This window comes from Heteronotia binoei, chromosome 16 (assembly GCF_032191835.1).
Source record: "Heteronotia binoei isolate CCM8104 ecotype False Entrance Well chromosome 16, APGP_CSIRO_Hbin_v1, whole genome shotgun sequence".
Taxonomy (NCBI): domain Eukaryota; kingdom Metazoa; phylum Chordata; class Lepidosauria; order Squamata; family Gekkonidae; genus Heteronotia; species Heteronotia binoei.
In genome coordinates, this window is record NC_083238.1 from 37,163,312 (window position 1) to 37,182,535 (window position 19,224).

At 44.2% G+C, this 19,224-nt stretch overlaps 1 protein-coding gene across 1 annotated transcript in view; it reads right to left on the minus strand.

Moving 5' to 3' along the window:
- Window positions 1-19,224, minus strand: part of CCDC141 (coiled-coil domain containing 141) — a 199,606-nt gene that overhangs the window by 160,806 nt on the left and 19,576 nt on the right. The window contains exons 2-3 of the mRNA XM_060257083.1: window positions 9,396-9,632; window positions 8,293-8,415 (exon numbers count right to left, since the gene is read on the minus strand). Of these exons, the coding sequence (XP_060113066.1) occupies window positions 8,293-8,415; window positions 9,396-9,521 (249 nt within the window). The 5' untranslated portion in view covers window positions 9,522-9,632. The remainder of the gene's footprint in view (window positions 1-8,292; window positions 8,416-9,395; window positions 9,633-19,224) is intronic.

Genomic DNA, 19,224 nt, shown 5'->3' on the forward strand with positions numbered 1-19,224 from the left:
GTCAAGAGGGAGAAATGCCTGTTGGGGGTCCCACGGGTGGAGTTCCTGGGGTTCGCCGTAGACGCAGCGGGAATCCACCCAACGGAAGAGAAGACCCGAGCCATTGTGCAAGCGCCAGCCCCCACCTGCAAAGCGGAGCTACAAAGCTTCTTGGGGGTGCTTAACTTTTACCATTCATTTCTCCCCCACAAGGCGGCCCTAGCAGAGCCCCTGCACCGCCTGCTGGACAAAAAAGCCCCTTGGGTTTGGGGCAAACGCCAAGCGGCCGCGTTTCAGGCAGTCAAGGATGTGTTGGTGTCTAATGCGGTGCTCCACCATTTTGACGAGGGCCTCCCCGTCATCCTGGCATGCGATGCGTCGCCATACGGGGTGGGAGCAGTCCTGGGGCACCAACTACCCGACGGGAGGGAGGTACCGGTCGCATACTACTCCCGCACACTGACACCAGCCGAGCGCAACTACACGCAAATAGACAAAGAGGCACTGGCAATCGTGGCGGGGGTCCGCAAGTTCCACGAATATCTGTACGGGCGGAGGTTCACTATTGCCACCGACCACAAGCCTCTCCTAGGCCTGTTGGCCCCTGACCGGCAAACCCCCCAAATTCTCTCACAGCACGTGTTGAGGTGGAACCAATTCCTCAACTCCTACACGTACACACTGGTGCACAGGGCAGGCAAGGCCATGGGCCACGCGGACGCGCTCAGCCGCTTGCCGCTCCCAGAAGTAGGCCCAGACCCCGCCCCCGCACACCAAGTCATGATGATAGAGAGCCTCCCGGAGCAGCCCCTCCACGCGGCGGAGGTCGCCAAGGCAACACAGAAACACAAAACACTGGCGAGGGTGCTCGACTGGGTGATGAGGGGCCGGCCGGAGGGAAACATGGGGGAAGAATTCAAACCATACACGACCAGGAGGGAGGAACTAGCCGCGCACAAGGGGTGCCTATTATGGGGAAGCAGGGTGGTGGTCCCGCCTCCGCTGCAAAAGCGAGTCCTGGAATCCCTACACGAGACCCATCCCGGCATAGTCCGAATGAAGGCGTTAGCCAGGAGCTACGTCTGGTGGCCGGGAATGGACGGGGAGATTGAGACGTGGGTGCGCAGGTGTCAAACGTGTCAGGAGTCAAGGCCTGCGCCCCCCAGCGCCCCCGCCACACGGTGGGAGTCCACCCGGAAGCCCTGGTCGAGGCTCCACATTGATTTTGCGGGGCCATTCCAGGGTCAAATCTTCATGATCATTGTGGACGCCTATTCCAAATGGCTGGAGGTCATTCCCGTAGGGTCCACCTCAGCGGCCGCCGCCATCAAAGCGCTGCGCAGGGTCTTGTGCACACACGGTATTCCGGATACCATAGTCTCGGATAACGGGACAGCATTCACAGCGGCGGACTTCCAAGGGTTCCTCAATAGATACCTGATTAAACACATCCGCTCCGCCCCCTTTCACCCGGCCACTAACGGCCAGGCGGAGCGGATGGTCCGCACAACCAAGGAAGCCTTAAGCCGCATCGTTCAGGGAGACTGGGACCACAGACTAGCTGCGTTCCTTTTCGTTAACCGGGTCACCCCCAACCCGGCCACAGGGGTCAGTCCGGCCGAGCTCCTCATGGGGCGCAAACTCATAACACGGCTGGACCGACTACACCCCGAGGTCCGGGACGCGGCAAGGGGGTTCTTCGCAGGCGACCCAGTTTATGCCCGGAACTACACTAGGGGACCCGAATGGGTGGCGGGCAGAGTGTTACGAGTAACGGGGTCCCGCCACTACGACATATCGACCGAGGGGGGCCAGGTCCTACGGCGGCACATCGACCAGCTACGCCGCCGGACGCTGCCCGAGGACCCAGCGGACATAGGGGAGGCGGAGCCAACCAGAGGCCGGCCAGACGACGCAGCCCCAACGACAGCAGGGCCGCCGCCCGAAGTGCAGGGGCCCACCGAGCCCGACCGGCCCGAGGAACCAAACCCGCCGCCTACGGCGGCACCACAACCCCCGGACGTGCCCGCCAGGGAAGCAGCGCCCCCCCCACAGGACCTTCCCAGACGGTCCACCAGGGAGAGCCGACCGCCCGCGTATCTTAAAGACTATGTTCGTTAACTAGGGGGGGAGGAGTGTAATGTATTGGCTGAAATACACGCCCACGCGCAGAGGCGGCTGGGCATCCCAGGCACCTCTAGCGCGGGGCGCGGAATCCCCGCCTACCACATCCACGGCGGGAAGTTTAACAGGTCAGGATTGGCCTGACCTGTACAGGAGGCTGAACCGGGTATGTACATAAGCGGGGCCCGGCCCGCGTGTTCGCTCTCTTGCAACGTGCTCCTAATAAACAATGTTGCCCTACTCTCGTCTCCGCTTCGAGTACGTTACACAAAGACAAAAATGTGTGAGCTGGAGGCTAAAAATCTGTGAGCTAGTTCACGCTAACTCAGCTTCGAGGGAACACTGCTTCCAGGCACGCATGCACACACAAATATCTCACACAAAAAAGAATGGATTATTTTGGAACAAAGTGTGCGGTTTACAACCTAATGAAACAATGATAAGTACAACAGTATGATTCATCAACTGATTAAGAACAAAACACAATCTGAAATAAACCCAGTATGATCACAACAGAAGAAAAACAACAGAGGAAAAACAAGTGGTGATCAGCAGAACAGTTTGAAATGCTACCCACTAGTCCCCCGAGATTTTGCACGAATACAAAACTGCAACACTTTCTGAAGGAAGGTATTCCAGAACATATGTGCCACTACCAAAAAGAATCTGATCCTTCTCCCTACCAACCTAACTTCAGCCACCCTGAGCCGCCTCAGTGGGGAGGGCGGGATATAAATCGAATAAAATGAAATGAAAAATGAGATTCAGGGATAGAACATCACCAAATTCACGAAGGTTCAATGTGGAGGAAATGATCCCCCAAGTAATCAGAGTCCAGGCATTCAGAGTTTTAAAGGTCAAAACAAACACTTGGAATTGTACCTGCAAATATATCTGAAGCCAATGGAACACTTTCATAGTCCCAAAGTACTTTGCCCCCTCCTGATAACAAGCTCACTTCTGGTGGCAATCGCCCTGCTGAGTTCTGGACTAATAATAATTTTCAGACAGTCTTCAAAGGCAGCTCCATGTTGTAGAGGCCAGTAGTCCCTCTAGCCACCTCCCAGCTCCTATTGGGGATGGAGCCTGGGGAAGGTGGGGTTTAGGGAAGGGAGGGACCTCACTGGTATACAATGCTATGGAGTCCACCCTCCAGAGCAGCCATTTTCTCCAGAGGAACTGACCTTTGTCATCTGGGGCTCAGTTGTAATAGTGGGAGATTGCCAGGCAGCATCTAAGGGAGGAAAATAGTTTGATAGTCTTTAATTCTGGCATCTCACCCTGGTAGCCATCTTCCCAACACCATGCAAAGAAAATAACAAGAAGCTTTAAAAGCTGGCTTATTACCTTGGCCGTCAGGCCAATTGTAGGTAGATGAAAGTCCAGAGCTCCACAGGCATGCCCCTCTGGGACTGTCTGGCCAGATCTTCCAGGATTCACAACGGTTCTCTTACTGACCCTCAAGTCCCAATAGCCCTTTGCCTAAGCAAGCAAGCTAACCAGGAAGAGAAATCTCCTTCTTTTGCCACCCCATGGACCTCTAATTAGCAACCAAGAACTAATGCCTTGCAGCTGGCTGTTCCACCTCAGCCAGAAGATGGAAGATCCTGCAAAACTTAGGTCAACTAAAACTTAAGCCCTGGCACTACACATGTAAGCACATGACAGTAGTCCAGCCTGAAAGTGACCAAGGCATGCATCATAGTAGCCAAGTTTTCTCTAGAAGAACTGCAACTGGTACACCATCCTAAGTTGCAAAACGCTCTCTTAGCCATGGCTACCAGGGTGAGATGCCAGAATTAAAGACTATCAAACTATTTTCACATGCCAGCTGGGCAGGAAAAAGCTAGCCCAAGATGGGGGAAGAGCTCTGAATCTTCTAGAAAGCTTTCCCAATGGTAGGCCTGCGCAAGCATGGTCCCATGTGGCCAGGGCTTTTTATGTAGGAAAAACCCAGCAGGAACTTATCTGCATATTAGGTTCCACCCCCTGGCATCATCATTGTTCCACACAGCATTTATTTGTAGAAAAAGCCTAGAAGTGACTCATTTGCATATCAGACCACACCCCCTGATGACAAGCCAGCTGGAACTGTGTTCCTGTGCGTTCCTGCTCAAAAAAAGCCCTGATGAACACAGATATCTTCACATCATTTGCCCATGTTCTAGAAGGATTTCCTTCATCCTTAAACCATGGATGAACATTCTGTGGAGAGTCAAAGAGGAGTTTTTAAAAGAGTGTCATTGGTAGTGGGGCAGAAATGGGTATGTCTGAGTAAGGTCTGTGGAGTTCTAGAAAAGTGCAGGTGATTCTATAGCAATTCATTGTTTTTATGTTGTTACTGGTCACTTTTTATATCAGTTCAAGTAATACAAGTATTACATGACTTGAATTTTTGAATTCCATGAATATTCATTTGGAACTGCACATTCGCCTCCACTCCTGTGTCTGGTTCCACATTTTTTAAAGCCCCTGGGGGGAATGTTTAATTGTGCAGTTTGCCAGTCCACCAGCATTCTCAAGGGCTTCATTCTAGGAGTTGTCATCTACTTAATTGTGTAGGCTACATATAATTTTCACACCATTTTTCTTCCAGAATGTGCTTTACAAGGTCACTTAAGAACATAACTCTATGAATTCTGTTTGTCATATCGAAACCAGACTATCTATCTATCTATCTGTCTGTCTGTCTGTCTGTCTGTCATCTATCTTTAGAACATAAGGGCAGCCATGTTGGAGCAGGCCAATGGCCCATCCAGTCCAACACTCTGTCACACAGTGGCCAGAAAAATCAGCTGCCATCAGGAGATCCATCGGTGGGACCAGGGCACTAGAAGTCCTTCCACTGTTGCTCCCTCAAGCACCAAGAATACAGAGCATCACTTGCCCCAGACAGAGTTCCATCTATACAGTGTGGCTAATTGCCTCTATCTATCTATCTATCTATCTATCTATCTATCTATCTATCTATCTATCTATCTATCTATCTATCTATCTATCTATCTATCTATCTATCCCCCACCCCCACACATATGCATATATTTCTTATATATTTCTCTTTAGAACTCCCTCGAATTGCTTTCTGCTTCCTACCAGTACTTTTACCTGCTAGGTTTTTTTTAAAAAAAAAAAAAATGTTTGCCAGACCATTTATAAAAGACTGATAGATATCTGCTAGCTATTAAGTTATTCCTGCAAACTTTTCAATACACCAAGCAAAATGTGTTTGTTTGTTTTTTTTTAACAAAAATGACAGTTGGGCTAATGGCAAAGGTTCCAGCAAAGTTTATCCATCCAGGCTACTGCAATTATTTATTTTGTATGAACAACTATAGCAGAACATTGGAGGTTGGAGAGAGAAAGAAGATGATTGTAACATATAGATGTCAAGAGGGCCTGTAAAGCAGATTGCATCATGCCTTAGAGTGAGCTCTAACAGCTGGTTCATATTCATTTTCTCTTAAGACCAATTTACACAGCCATTGAGCATGTAATATTAGCCATGGGAAAGCCGTTGAAAATCCTAAGCACAGCCAGGCCTGGTAGAAGCCTCTGTCACTTCCACAATTAAGTTTTTTGCTGCTTGCAGTGGGTTTCCTCCCCTAACATCTGCCAATGTTAAATCCTGCATGCAGAAGCAAGTCAGCTGACCACAGGGCCACAGCAAGGGGCCACCAACACGTGGGATTTTAAAATGGCTACTCTAGTCTTGTGGATGGAATTTGGTGAGACTCAGATCATTTGCTGCTTGTTTTTTGAAGATGAGTTTAACAAAATTTGGGAAGGCTTCCCAAAGCCACTGGGACCAAATGCACAAAGACAACTCAGTAAGATTATTATATGGTTACCCATATAATCTCTGATCCCTTGAACAGATCTCTGGTCCCTTGAACAGAGGCTTAATATCTGGAGATGGGCAACCGAATATTCATGACATGGAGGAATATAAATCAATGGATGGTATTTAAATGTAAAGGCGCAAGCACCAGTCATTTCTGACTCTGGGGTGACATTACATTCACAACGTTTTCATGGCAGACTTTTTTAATAGGGTAGTGTGCCATTGCCTTCTCCAGTCATCTACACTTTCCCCCCAGCAAGCTGGGTACTCATTTTACCGACCTTGGAAGGATGGAAGGCTGAGTCAACCACGATCTGGCTACCTGAACCCAGCTTCCACTGGGATCAAACTCATTTGCATATTAGGCTACAAACCCCTGACATCACCATTGTCTCACCCAGGGCTTTTGTGTAGAAAAAGCCGAACAGGAACTAATTTGCATATTAGACCACACACCCCTGATGCCAAGCCAGCCGGAACTGCATTCCTGCTCAAAAAAAGCCCTGGGTCAAACTGATATTAAAGGGACAGAGAGACAGACCAGTTTAAAAGCTGGCAACCAATTGTCAGGGCTTCAGTATCCCAAACCCTGATAAATATTCACAGGGTACAACTAGGGTTATCAGGCTTGGGAAAGGGAGACTGGGGGTGGGAGGGATGCAGGGACATGGGGGGAGGTTTACCATAGAGTTTCCAGCAATTCTTTGAGAGGCATGATATCATTTTCAGATTTTCCTCAGAAATGGTGTCATGCCATTACCCAACAGTCATTTTTGTTATATATATATATATATATATATATATATATATATATATATATATATATATATATATATATATATATATATATATATATCCATTGTTTGGAGTGGCAGCAGTAAACAAGAGATATAGGTGGGATGTACTCCACCCCCACTGGGGAACTGGTAACTCTAGGCATAACCTGGTGATGAAATGAGTACCAGTTTCAGTGGCAGTACCGCCACACAGCCCCAGTTATTGTATCACGTGGTTTCTGTGAAAGAATGTAATGCCAACAAGATGGCTTTGAAAAATAATTAAAAAGGTAAAGGTAGTCCCCTGTGCAAGCACCAGTCATTTTTCAACTCTGGGGTGACGTCGCATCACGACTTTTTCACGGCAGACTTTTTTTTACAGGGTGGTTTGCCATTGCCTTCCCCAGTCATCTACACTCCCCCCTCCCAGCAAACTGAGTACACATTTTACTGACCTCGGAGGGGTGGAAGGCTGAGTCAACCTGGAGCCGGCTATCTGAACCCAGCTTCCGCTGGGATCAAACTCAGGTCGTGAGCAGAGAGTTCGGACTGCAATACTGCAGCTTTACCACTCTGCACCTTGACACCAAGGTTAGTAAATACAGCTCTTACTTATCCCCCCCCCCCAAAAAATCAGAGAAATAATATGGTAAAATAAAACTGCCATATATTGCTGTCAGAATCGCCTCCAATTTACCACAGGCAGGACTCCATATATAAGCCCTTTGAAAAATCCATTTAGAGCTGATGTGCCTGAGATTTCTACTTGAAGCTCCAAGAGCAAGGATGTACAAACTGCAGCTTGGGAGTCATGCATGTTATATGGCTCCTAGAGGTCAAGGAGGGACTTAATGCAGGCTTATTCCCAAGTAAGTGTGCTTAGCATTGGGACCTCAGTCAGCCTCTGAGTGCTGACTTATAGGTAGGTGATTATTTCTGCAGTGTGTGAAGCAGGGAAGAAGGGGGAAATGGGTAGGCTTGCAAGCTCTTCTCCTCCACCACAGAGGTTACCTGGAGACCTAAAGCGGGGAAAGTGAGTTCAAGAGCTAAGGGAGCCACTGGAAGAGGGAAAGAAGTAAAGAGGGTGGTGCAGGATTCCCTCCTTAGTTTCATAGCTCTTGTAAGACCCGTATTAACTAACCTTGGTGTCAAGGTCAGTGATTTTTGTAGTGGATGTGTTTCTTTCTCCCCTGGTGCCAAAAAACAATTCCCTAACCTTTCCATATGCTGGTCTTTTGGGAACTGTTATTCCCAGGTGTTTTTTTGTAAGTTTCCTAGCATGGTCATGTTATGAAGTGTGTACATATGTATTTTATCTTTCTGCGCAAAGAAAGTATTAAGAGTTTTAATAAAGACATGTGTGTAATTTGTCCATGTCTTGCAGCTCCCAAACACCTGATGTTTATTCTATGTGGTCTTATGTTATTGTCCAAGAGTGATTCCCAAAATCCAAGCCAAAGCTTGACCCAACAATTCTAGGCCTACGGACAATTCAACCATCAGTTCTAGTTTCCATGTCCAAAGTGTAACAGGATTAAGTAATATTCTAGTTATTAGTATTGCACAGCTTACCTTGAGTTTAGACAAGAGAAGTTCATGATCCTGTAACAATTTTTTGGTCTCTTCCTTATTTCCTCCAATTTCTAACAAATTTGGTACAGATTCAGACAGCTGGAGTTGCACCCATTTTCCACACTGAAATGCAAATATAAAATTAAAAAGTACTAATGTATGTATGTGCAAATGCTTTATTTAAGACATTTGTGCATAATAAAGTGCAAAATTATATTCCATCCAGAAAAAATGTGATGCCATGTTAAGTTTTAGTAGAGCTGGCTTGAGAAGAAGTACTTTCTATTTGTGAATTACTAATGTTGAAAATGAAACCGTTCTTCAAACTAAAACTGAACCGTTCCAGTGAATATAGTAAAGATTTTTCTCTTTCGAAAACAGAGGTTTGCATCACAGGAACATTAATTATTTGTTCATGCATTAATGATTTACTACTTGTGCCAAAAAGAATCTACTACAATGATGTACTTAAATCTGTCTACTGGTGCGCTGTGTGTATTAATCTATGTACAATATAGGAAAAACACTGTTAAATACTCTTAATTAACACAGTTACAATAAAAAGAAGTTTGAGCCATACAAGTAAACATGCTCCAATATGCATTACTACGACAATGCTTTAATTTTTTTTAAAAAAGTGGGGGGGGGGTTGTCGTAATGTGCCTTGATATTTGCTGTTGATGCTTAATGGTTTTAATTTAATTTAATTTTTTATTTTATTTTATCAAATTTATATCCTGCCCTCCCCTAATGGACTCAGGGCGGCTCACAACATTTAAACATAAAATTTTAAAACTGGATGTACAATAAAATCATTTCCATACATTTTACAATCGTTGCATCCAAGATGTACATTGATATTCTGATTATTCCAATGTTTTTTGGTTTAAGTTCTATCAATTCTGTGAGATTGCTGCTGGTGAATTCTATTCCACACAAAGTAATTAGAAATTTACTTACTCCGATCAAGACAACCAAATAGCACCTCCCTCAACATTTCCCATTCATCTGATGTGTCTAAAGTATGAATAAAAATGACCGAACACCAAGCGAGTTGATGTTGCAGACCTGAAAGCACCACTGTTAAGACTCACTGAGCCTACCTTGAGTATACCCAAGACAATCCTACAGTCTCCAGCCTGAACAAAGACGGAACTAACGGTTGTTGTAGAAGGTGGACCGTCGGAACTGCTCTTGCTAGTCATGATTGTCGTAGGACCTGGCTTCATATGAAAAGGCTGCTTTTCTGCAGCTGTGTACGTCTGCCGGTCATTGCAGAAGGCAACAAACAGGGCTGCTTGGCTTCAGTCCGTCAAAGAGCTCAGCTAACACTGATTGCTCTGCCAAAAGGAAAGAACAGACAGTTAAAAATAGACAACGCCATTGAGTTTATCATTCTTGAGAGAGAGATGTGAGTCTGACTCCCCCTTCCCTTAGTTGAGTAGCTTTAAACTAACATTCCCCTTTGCCCCTATAAATATTAGCCTTCTAAAATCCCTTATAATGGTTAGTCATTCTGATTTTTTTTAAAAAAAGTTAATTCCTTCAAGTTTTAAAAATATTAAATACTGTTTTGACTCAGTGGTGGACCAAATCATTAGAGAAGTACCAGTCTTGAGAAGACCTGATGGGCCATAAATGCCAATTTCTTATATCATAAACGTAGTGTTGTTGATAATATACAGCTGCTGCTGTGTCCACATGTGAGATTCTCCATGTTTTCCTTGGGATCCCCTTCTCTGCTAGTCCTGTGTCACTCCCCCCCCCCACCACGCACACATTGCTGCTGGAGGATGGGTTGCTTCTCCCATTGAAAAAACCCACAAAAATCTAGTAGTTCTATAGCAGGGGTAGCCAAACTGCGGGTTGGGAACAACATGTGGCTCTTTCATACATATTGTGCGGCTCTTGAAGCCCTCACAAACCTGTCAACCAGCTTGGAGAAGGCATTTTTCTCTTTAAATCACCTCTCTGAGCCAAGTCAGCTGATGGCTTGAAGAATGCATTTAAAGTTAAAGTTGCTTTCTTTCCACCTCTCCCTCCTTCATCTTCCTTCCTTCCCTCCTTCCTTCCTTCAAACATCTGACCTTTATTCTATGCGGCTCTTACATTAAGCAAGTTTGTCCACCCCTGTACTATAGTATATAGAGCTGCCAAGTTCCCAGGCCAGGCAGGGTTCCCCCTGCCCTGGAAGTTCCCAACCTGCTGGCCCACATTGGGCCGGTGGGGGGATCCCCCCCCGAGGTCACCGGCACGATGACATCACTCACAAGTGACATCACTGTGCCAGCGACATCTCATGCCAGCCACTCTAGGAGCTTCCAGGAAAACTATGGGTTTCCCAGACACTCTAGCAATTTGGGAGGGAAGACTCTATGGTACCGTATTTCTATATTAGGCCACACCCTCAGGCAACATCATTGTTTCACAAAGGTTTTTTTTGTAGAAAAAGCCCAGCAGGAACTCATTTCCATATTAGGCCACGCCCCCTGACATCATTATTGTTTCACAAAGGGCTTTTTTGTAGAAAAAAACAGCAAAAACTCATTTGCATATTAGATCACACCCCCTGATGCCAAGCCAGCCAGAACTGTTTTTCCTGCTAAAAAAAAGCCCTGGGGGGGTCACCATAAGTGAACTATGACTTGATAGCACTGTCCACCATCACCATAACAAAAACCAGGAGTGAGTAAGATGTGCTGTGACAGAAATGTGGGAAGCGAAATAATTTTCTAAATGTAGCTGGGTTTAAAGGAATGCAAAAATTCTAAATGCTTATGATCATTTTTTGCAGTTGTTTTATTAATGAAAGGCCGTCTCTTCCCCACTTACATTTCAAACCACCCATGATTATTCCTCTGAGGAGCATCTGTATCACTGATTATTATGAGGCATTAAACAATACAGGTTCCTGAAAATAATATTTTTTTCTTTACAATTTAATCCAATTAAAAATGTTCCTGGAATGTTCCTGTATATCTCCCCATCCATGAACTCACTGATCACCGAAAATCAAAATAGCACCTTCTGCATTTAATCGTTATGAATGTGATGTTTTGTTGAACCTCAAGCCCTTTGATTCTTGGCAAGTAACTTCCAAGTTGTCTAAAATCACCTCAGTTTCTGAGGGGATTCTATATAATAATGTATCAAAGGAGCGCTGTCCTCTTTCATGAAGTACTGTCCAAGGAAGAACATTTATTCAGTGCAAGGGAAATCACAGACAGCTTTAAACCATGCCACAAGGTCAGTAAATTAAATCTATTGCTAGAAACACAGAGTGTGCCAGAAGCAGCCGGAGGTATTAGGCCACAGCTGTTTGATACTCAGCGACAGAACAGCTGAGAAAATGACACTGGCGTTCAGGCCACAAGTCTCTCCACAGATGACACCACAAACGTCACAGCGAACCACACATTCTGAGCAATCATTGGCATCTGGCAACACATTGTTTCTTTAAAATGTGTGACATGTTTGGACTAATTTAAGAGACAAAAACAGAAAAGGAAGATAGATTGTTCTGCCTTTTAGAGCCAATGTTTGAAACTCTAGCTCCAGACAAAATGAATGGGAATTTTGCCACCAACATTTAATGAAATAGGAATTGTAATCTGTGAATGTATCACAGAATGTGACTTTAATAGTATTAAAGTCAAAGAGGAGTATCTTCTCTGATTTTACTACAAAACAGCCTGATAGTCACAACAATTCTGCAGCTCTCTGATTTACACCTGTGTTTACCTCACTCATGGTTCCTCTGTACTTTATTCCTATAGACTTGGTGTTTGTTCACATATATGGGTTTTTTTTTTAATTTGACACTGTAATTCACCTCCTCTTCATTTAAAAATATTATCCAGCAATTTCAAATGATTAAAATATAAGCCAGTAAAATGCTCTATGAAAAGTAATGGCAACAAATACCCTTAAATATTATTTATTCTATATACAATTTAGAAAAAACAAGAATTGCAATTAAAACAAATAAATGCAAACAAATGTATCCGCAGAAGCAAAAAGAGGAGAATAGAAGGACTCATGTAAGTTTATTCAAAGCAGAAAGAGTCCAGGGCTTTTTTTGCAGCAGGAACTCCTCTGTGTATTAAGCCACACCCCTCTTATGTAGCCAATCCTTCAGGAGCTTACAAGGCTCTTCTTACCGGACCTACTGTAAGCTCTGGGAGGCTTGGCTACATCAGGGGTGTGTGGCCTAATATGCAAAGGAGTTCCTGCTACAAAAAAAAGCCCTAAGAAAGGTCAATAAAAAGCAACAAAGTTAATACTAGTTAAGAAGACAGATCAAGATGGGTAGCTAAGTTGTGTCTGTAGCAGCAGAAAAGAGCAGGAGTCCAGTAAAAGACCAACAAAATTTGTGGCAGGGTATGAGCTTTAGTGAGTCACTACTCACTTCTTTGGATCTGAAGAAGTGAACATGAAAGCTCATACCCTGGCACAAATTTCATTAGTATTTAAGGTACTACTGGACTCTTGCTCTTTTCTGCTAGTCAAGAAAAAAACCAAACTTCCGATAATCTAAGAAAGCTGGTGCTGAATTGATGTAAAAAATGCAACAAGGTCCATGCCAATAACCATACAAACACAGGGGGAAAGCCAGTGGTGCAAGAAAAAAGAATATTTATTGGGTAATAACAGATAAGAAGGGGGAGGTTACATTCCAATTCCATTAAAAGATTATTTATATTCCAACCCCAGCCCCTATATGTTTCGCATTAGCATCATCAGGGTATCTAATATTATTGTCTCTTGTACCTCCCTCACCCAACTAGAGAAAGGTAAAAGAGACAATACTATTAGATCCCCTAACAAAGCTAATGTAAAATACACAGAGATTGGAACATTTAAAAAATCTTTCCTTTTATTAGGATTGGAATAAAAATAAACTTTCATTTACCTGTTATTACCTAATACAAGCATTTTTCCTTGGACCACTGGCTCCCTCCCCCAATATTTCTATGAAGGAGTCTACAGGAACCCCCTTAGAGACTGCTCACAATTCAGAACATTTCCATTTACTAGCATAAGAAGCTCTGGTAGAGGATTTTCTAGCATTAAGAAGAACCCAGCTGACTTGTTCTGAAAATTTCGTATCAGAGGGTTCAGTAATCAGGCTGTCAGGTGTAAACTGCCCACAAGATTGTGTAGCATGGAGCTCTTGTGCAACAGGTATGGAATTCCTGGAAAATGTATAAATCTCTCCTAGGCTGCTACTATGAGGATCTGGAATCAAGTTTGTCTAGGCCAAAAGGATACTCCAGGCCTTTAGGATACTCCAGGTCCCACCTGCCTGGATCTTGGTCAACACCCTTGAGATCAATGGGGAGGGAAGGAAAGCATAAAAAAGAGCACCCATACACCTGAGTTGAAAAGCCTCCTGTGACAGACTGTGCTTTGAAAACTCATAAGTGCAGTATAAACATGTGATGGACTGTGAAGGCTTAATGCCTCACAGAGAGCCTTTGAGTGACAGCCGGATTCCCAATATATTTCTTTGGATAGTGCCAATTCAGAAGAAAGAGTTGGAAACTGACTGCTGAAGAGAACTCAGTTTAGCGCTGACTGATGACTGGGAAGATGGCATGGAAGAATAGGAGGATTGCTGAAGACCCCCATTTGGGCCAGAAAGAGGGACTCCAGGTTTAGAGAATTCCCTGCCCAGTTGAAAAGGCAGACAGCTCAAAGAGAAGAGTGAACCCTGGTTTGTTTAGAGAAGGATTTGGGGTACTTGGTAGTATATCTCTGTCTTCTGGAGAGTCAGTTAAACTCAAGAACTTATACTGGAGTATAACTAAAATAAAGCCTGTCTACTCAAAGATTTCATTTTTCACTTGCTGGAAACATATGAACAGGAGTTTGTGAAATTACTATTACTCAGTTATTATTGATTCACCTCAGACGTATTCCCCCTGATTTTACTTGACCTTTCCTCCTCTATGTTGAATAAAATATTATGTTTATTTCTGAACTTTCAAGCCCCTGCCATTTTCCAGAAGTATACGTTTAAGAAGGGGATCTTGTCTTTTCCCTCAAGTTCCTGGGCTGAGCCGGCATCAAACTAGTAACATGACAGGGTGGGATGGCCGTGAACCTTCAAATAAGAAGAAAACAGATAAAGTGGCTGCTCAGCCAGAAAGGAAGGAAGAAAGGAACTCAAGGAGAATACTAAGTACTAAGTAATGAGTACATATACATGAACCAACCCCTCAGGACTGAAGCCTTCTCTTCCATATTATGAACATCTTCTCACATACTGCAACAAAACATATTGAGATACCATCACCATAATACATTGTTATATGTATTTGAACATATGAGAACAGGTACTATGAGGCATACTCAACCATGAACATTTGTGGCTTTGTGGGAACTAAGCAATTCATGAACAACTTTATGCCTTCATTTCAAAATGAATTCAAATTTCATTAGCACAACTGGGGCTATTTCTCCTACTATACAACTTGCTTATATTTCTTCCAATATAGGATGGTGCCATGATTTCCTGTTTTGTCTGTGCATACATACAAATGTTTAGCACTAATAATCAGGGCCAGATTAACAATTAGGCCAAGCAGGCAGTGGCCTATGGACCCCCATGCCTTTAGGGGCCCTGGGCCAGCTTTCCCCCCAGTTTCCCCCCTTCCTGCAGCTCTTCCAGTCTGCACACGCAGCCAGCAACTGAGCCGCTCTTTCCCCGACTTGCCTGGTGCAGCTGCTGCTGGCATCGTTACCAAGTTTGTCTCTCTGCCTCTCCCCCGGAGCTTAGTCAAAGGGGCTTTGGGGAAGGTGCCTGCAGGCTACAGCGGGGGCTGCAGGTGGCGGGGCAGGCACTCTGACTCTGAGATCCTTTGCAGGGGGGGGGGGCCAAGATTTTGACTGCCTGGGAGAGTCCACTGCTAATAATACAGACCTTTGTAGGATTACAATGTAAAGATAAAAGAGAGGACCAGCCATATATATTTCACATTTATATACTAATAATAATAATAATAATAATATTTTATTTTTATATCCCGCCCTCCCCGCCGAGGCGGGCTCAGGGCGGCTGACAGACATGGGAATCCCATGAATCATAAAACAACATAAACAATTTTAAATATAAATTACAGTAAAAATTATTTAAAAGTTAAATATATAATAAAATAGGTGCTAAATGCTGTAGTCGTGAAATCCACAAGATGACTAGTTGTCCATTCATCAAATTAATCGGGTTCCATCTCAAAGGCCAGCTGAAAGAGACATGTTTTGCAATATACAATGGCTCTGTGTGCTTCTGAGAGATATGCTTGCTCTTGGAAATCTAAAAAAGGGTTATTCCTTTTACCTTGATGCTCATGTCCTGTTCAAAGGAAGGCCTGGAATACTAATCACTTCTCCAAGTCAAGCGAGACAATGGTTTGAAGAACGCATTTAGAGTTAAAGTTGCTTTCTTTCCACCTCTCTCCCCCTCTCTCATCCATCCATCCATCCATCCATTCATCTATCTTCCTTCCTTCTGCCTCTCAGACATCTGATGTTTGTGTCTTGTGGCTCTCAAACATCTGACATTTATTCTGTGTGGCTCTTACTTTAAGCAAGTTTGGTCACTCCTACTATAAGTCAACTATAATAATAATAATAATAATAATAATAAATTTTATTTCTATCCCGCCCTCCCCACCTTAGCGGGCTCAGGGCGGCTAACAGCGTATTACAAAACATACAGTGATATTATAAAAACATTTAAATCCAACAATATAAAACATCAACAATGAAACTACTAACATTAAAAACCAGTTCAATGATATAATTATTCTGCGGTGTGAATCTTCCGACCGCATTGGCGGCTCCTTAATTCTTGATCTTCCTAACAGTCCGGATGTGCCAGTTTAAAAAGGACGGTCTTGCAGGCCCTGCGGAACTGCTCAAGGTTCCGCAGGGCCCGCACCTCCTCGGGGAGTCGGTTCCACAGAGTAGGAGCCGCACTCGAGAATGCCCGTACTCTGGTGCTCTGATGTTTAATCTCCTTCGGCCCGGGGATGGTCATCAGATTTTTCCCGACTGACCTCAGTGCTCTCTGGGGTTCGTATGGGGAAAGACGGTCCCTCAGGTAGGTGGGTCCTCGGCCATATAAGGCTTTAAAGGTAACGACCAACACTTTGTACTGGACTCGGTATAATCATATAAATCATATTGAATGCTGAATGGTAGATTTACTCTTCTGCTGTTTTGCAAATTCTGCACTAGTTGCCAGCTCTGGGTTGGGAAATACCTGGAGATTTTGGGAGTGGAGCCCAGAGAGGGTGGGGCTTCGGGAGGGGCCTCAGCAGGGTATAATAGTCAAAGCAGCCATTTTTCCCCCAGGGAAATTAATCTTGGTAGCCTGGAGATGAATTATGATAGCAGGAGATCTCTATGTGCTACCTGGAAGCTGGCGATCCTATCAAATCTTTTGATCTATCACCTCAAGATCTCCAAAAACATATTATAGCCTAAAAGGGAAGCTTTCAAGTCTGGTATTTTATGGTAGAGAAGGGTTTTAAAAGTTTTCAGCCATGTCACATGGTTTTGTGGCCCTTTTAGTATGGCTGGCTCATGATGACTCCATTAAGAACCATCAAAACAACAAAACCAAAATAACAGAAGATCAGAGTCTGCTATTTTAAAACAGCATGATACACAGAACAATAATATTGAGCAATTTTTCCTTGGTTTGAAAAAAGAAACATAATGGAAGTGTCCACTTGTAGACAAGCACATACAGAAGATCAAAGGAATTGCCACAGCTTAATATGGTTACCGTGAAGCAGACACAAACATCTAAAAGCAGCATTTCAATTGGCCTTTTCATTTTAACTTCAGATTTTCTATGCTGCCTTTCTGTGCTTTTTATTTATTTATTTTTATTTTATCAAATTTATATCCTGCCCTCCCCTGGAGGGAGATAAATCCCATTTATTTGATTTATGACTCATCCTCTCCTGTATCACAGGCCTTAGGGGCACCAAGGTGGCTAAAATTTAGGATTGCCAAATCCAATTCAAAAAATATTTCGGGACTTTGGGAGTGGAGCCAGGAGACTTTGGGGCTGGAGCCAGGAACAAGGTTGTGAGAAGCATAATTGAACTTCAAAGGGAGTTCTGGCCATCACATTTAAATGGACCACACACCTTTTAACTGCCTTCCCTCCATTGTAAATAATAGTGGAATCTTCTTTTGGGGCTCATAGAATTGGACTCCCTGGCCCAATCTTTTTGAAACATGGGGGGTATTTGGGGGAGGGGCACTGGATGCTGTGCTGAAAATTTGGTGCCTATACCTCAAAAAACAGCCTCTCCAGAACCCCAAATACCCGTGGATCAATTCTCCATTATACCCTATGGGAATCTGTCTCCTTAGAGAATAATGGAGTGACCAGCAGACATTCCCCCCCCCGCTTTCTGATGACCCAGAAGTGAGGGGAGGGCCTCCAACCTGGGGGATCCCCTGCCTCCACGTTTAGATCTTTGAAGCTCTGCTCTATTGTAAAATGTATGATGGTTTCCCAAAACTCGTAAAAGCTTGTTAGTGAAACAGGGGATCAAGTACGGCCCTATTGCGTTTCTTGTGCCCTGCTGCACTGGATTATTTCATCTTTAAAATTTGTGAAGACGTCCTGGAGCATTGGACTCCCTAGAAGAACCTACCTTTGCCGCGACTTGGACTACTCTTCACATCTTCTTGGCGTTAATTCGCCTATAAAGGGAATTGAGTGTGAATGTGGTCTTTGTCTATTTCATGATTAATTTCACTTTATATGTTTGGTTGCTATATTTATAAACATTTGTATCATTTGTTATATTTTTTTGAGGCTGGTTTTTCGCGGAGGTGTATCTGCCCCACCTGCAGATTGGCAACCCTAAACCAGGGCTTTTGTTGTAGAAAATGCCCAGCAGGAACTCATTTGCATATTAGTCCACACCCCTGACATCACCATTGTTTCATGCAGGACTTTTTGTAGAAAAAGGCCAGCAGTAACTCATTTGCATATTAGGCCATACCCCCTGACACTAAGCCAGCCAGAACTGTGTTCCTGTGCATTCCTGCTCAAAAAAAGCCCTGCTTAAAACATTACAAAAACATATTAAAACAAATAAAACCAAAACTAAAATACATATTATTTTATATAATATGGGACCGGGGAGCTCTTCTAAGCAATGCCTCCTAGTTGTCCCTGGCCCAAAGGATGTCCACTTAGCCTCAACTGGCAGCCCTAGATATAACATCTACTTTCCTCTCTGGGTATGTTGAGATGTGAGTACATTTACATACAGTACCACTGATTAAAGTGGGAGAGTGCAGCACATGCTCAATTGTCACCAAAGTCAGTGGAACTTGGCGAGATAGGGTTGCCAATCCCCAGGTGGGGGCAGAGGATCCCCCAGTTTAGAAGTCCTCCCTTCACTTCAGGGTTCTCAGAAAGCAGGGGGGGAGGGAAATATCTGCTGGGAACTCCATTTCACCCTATGGAGATCAATTCCCACAGGATATAATGGAGAATTGATCTGTAACTATGTGGGGCTCTAGGGGGGCTGCTTTTTGAAGTAGAAGCACCACATTTTCAGCATAAAACCTGGTGCTTTTCCTCAAAATACCCCCCAAGTTTCAAAAAACATCGGACCAGCGATTCTATGAGCCTCAGAAGAAGGTGTCCCTATCCTTCATTATTTCCAAATGGAGTGAAGGCATTTAAAAGGAGAGTAGTCCTTTTAAATATGATTACCAGAACTCCCTTCAGAGTTCAAGGGTGCTTGCCACACCCTTACTCCTAGCTCCACTCCCCAAAGTCTCCTGGATCTACATCCCCAAAATCCCCAGATATTTCTTGAGTCAGACCTGGCAACCTTAGTGCAGCTGCTTAGGAATGAGGAAATGAAGACTGTATTCAGGGGAACTGCT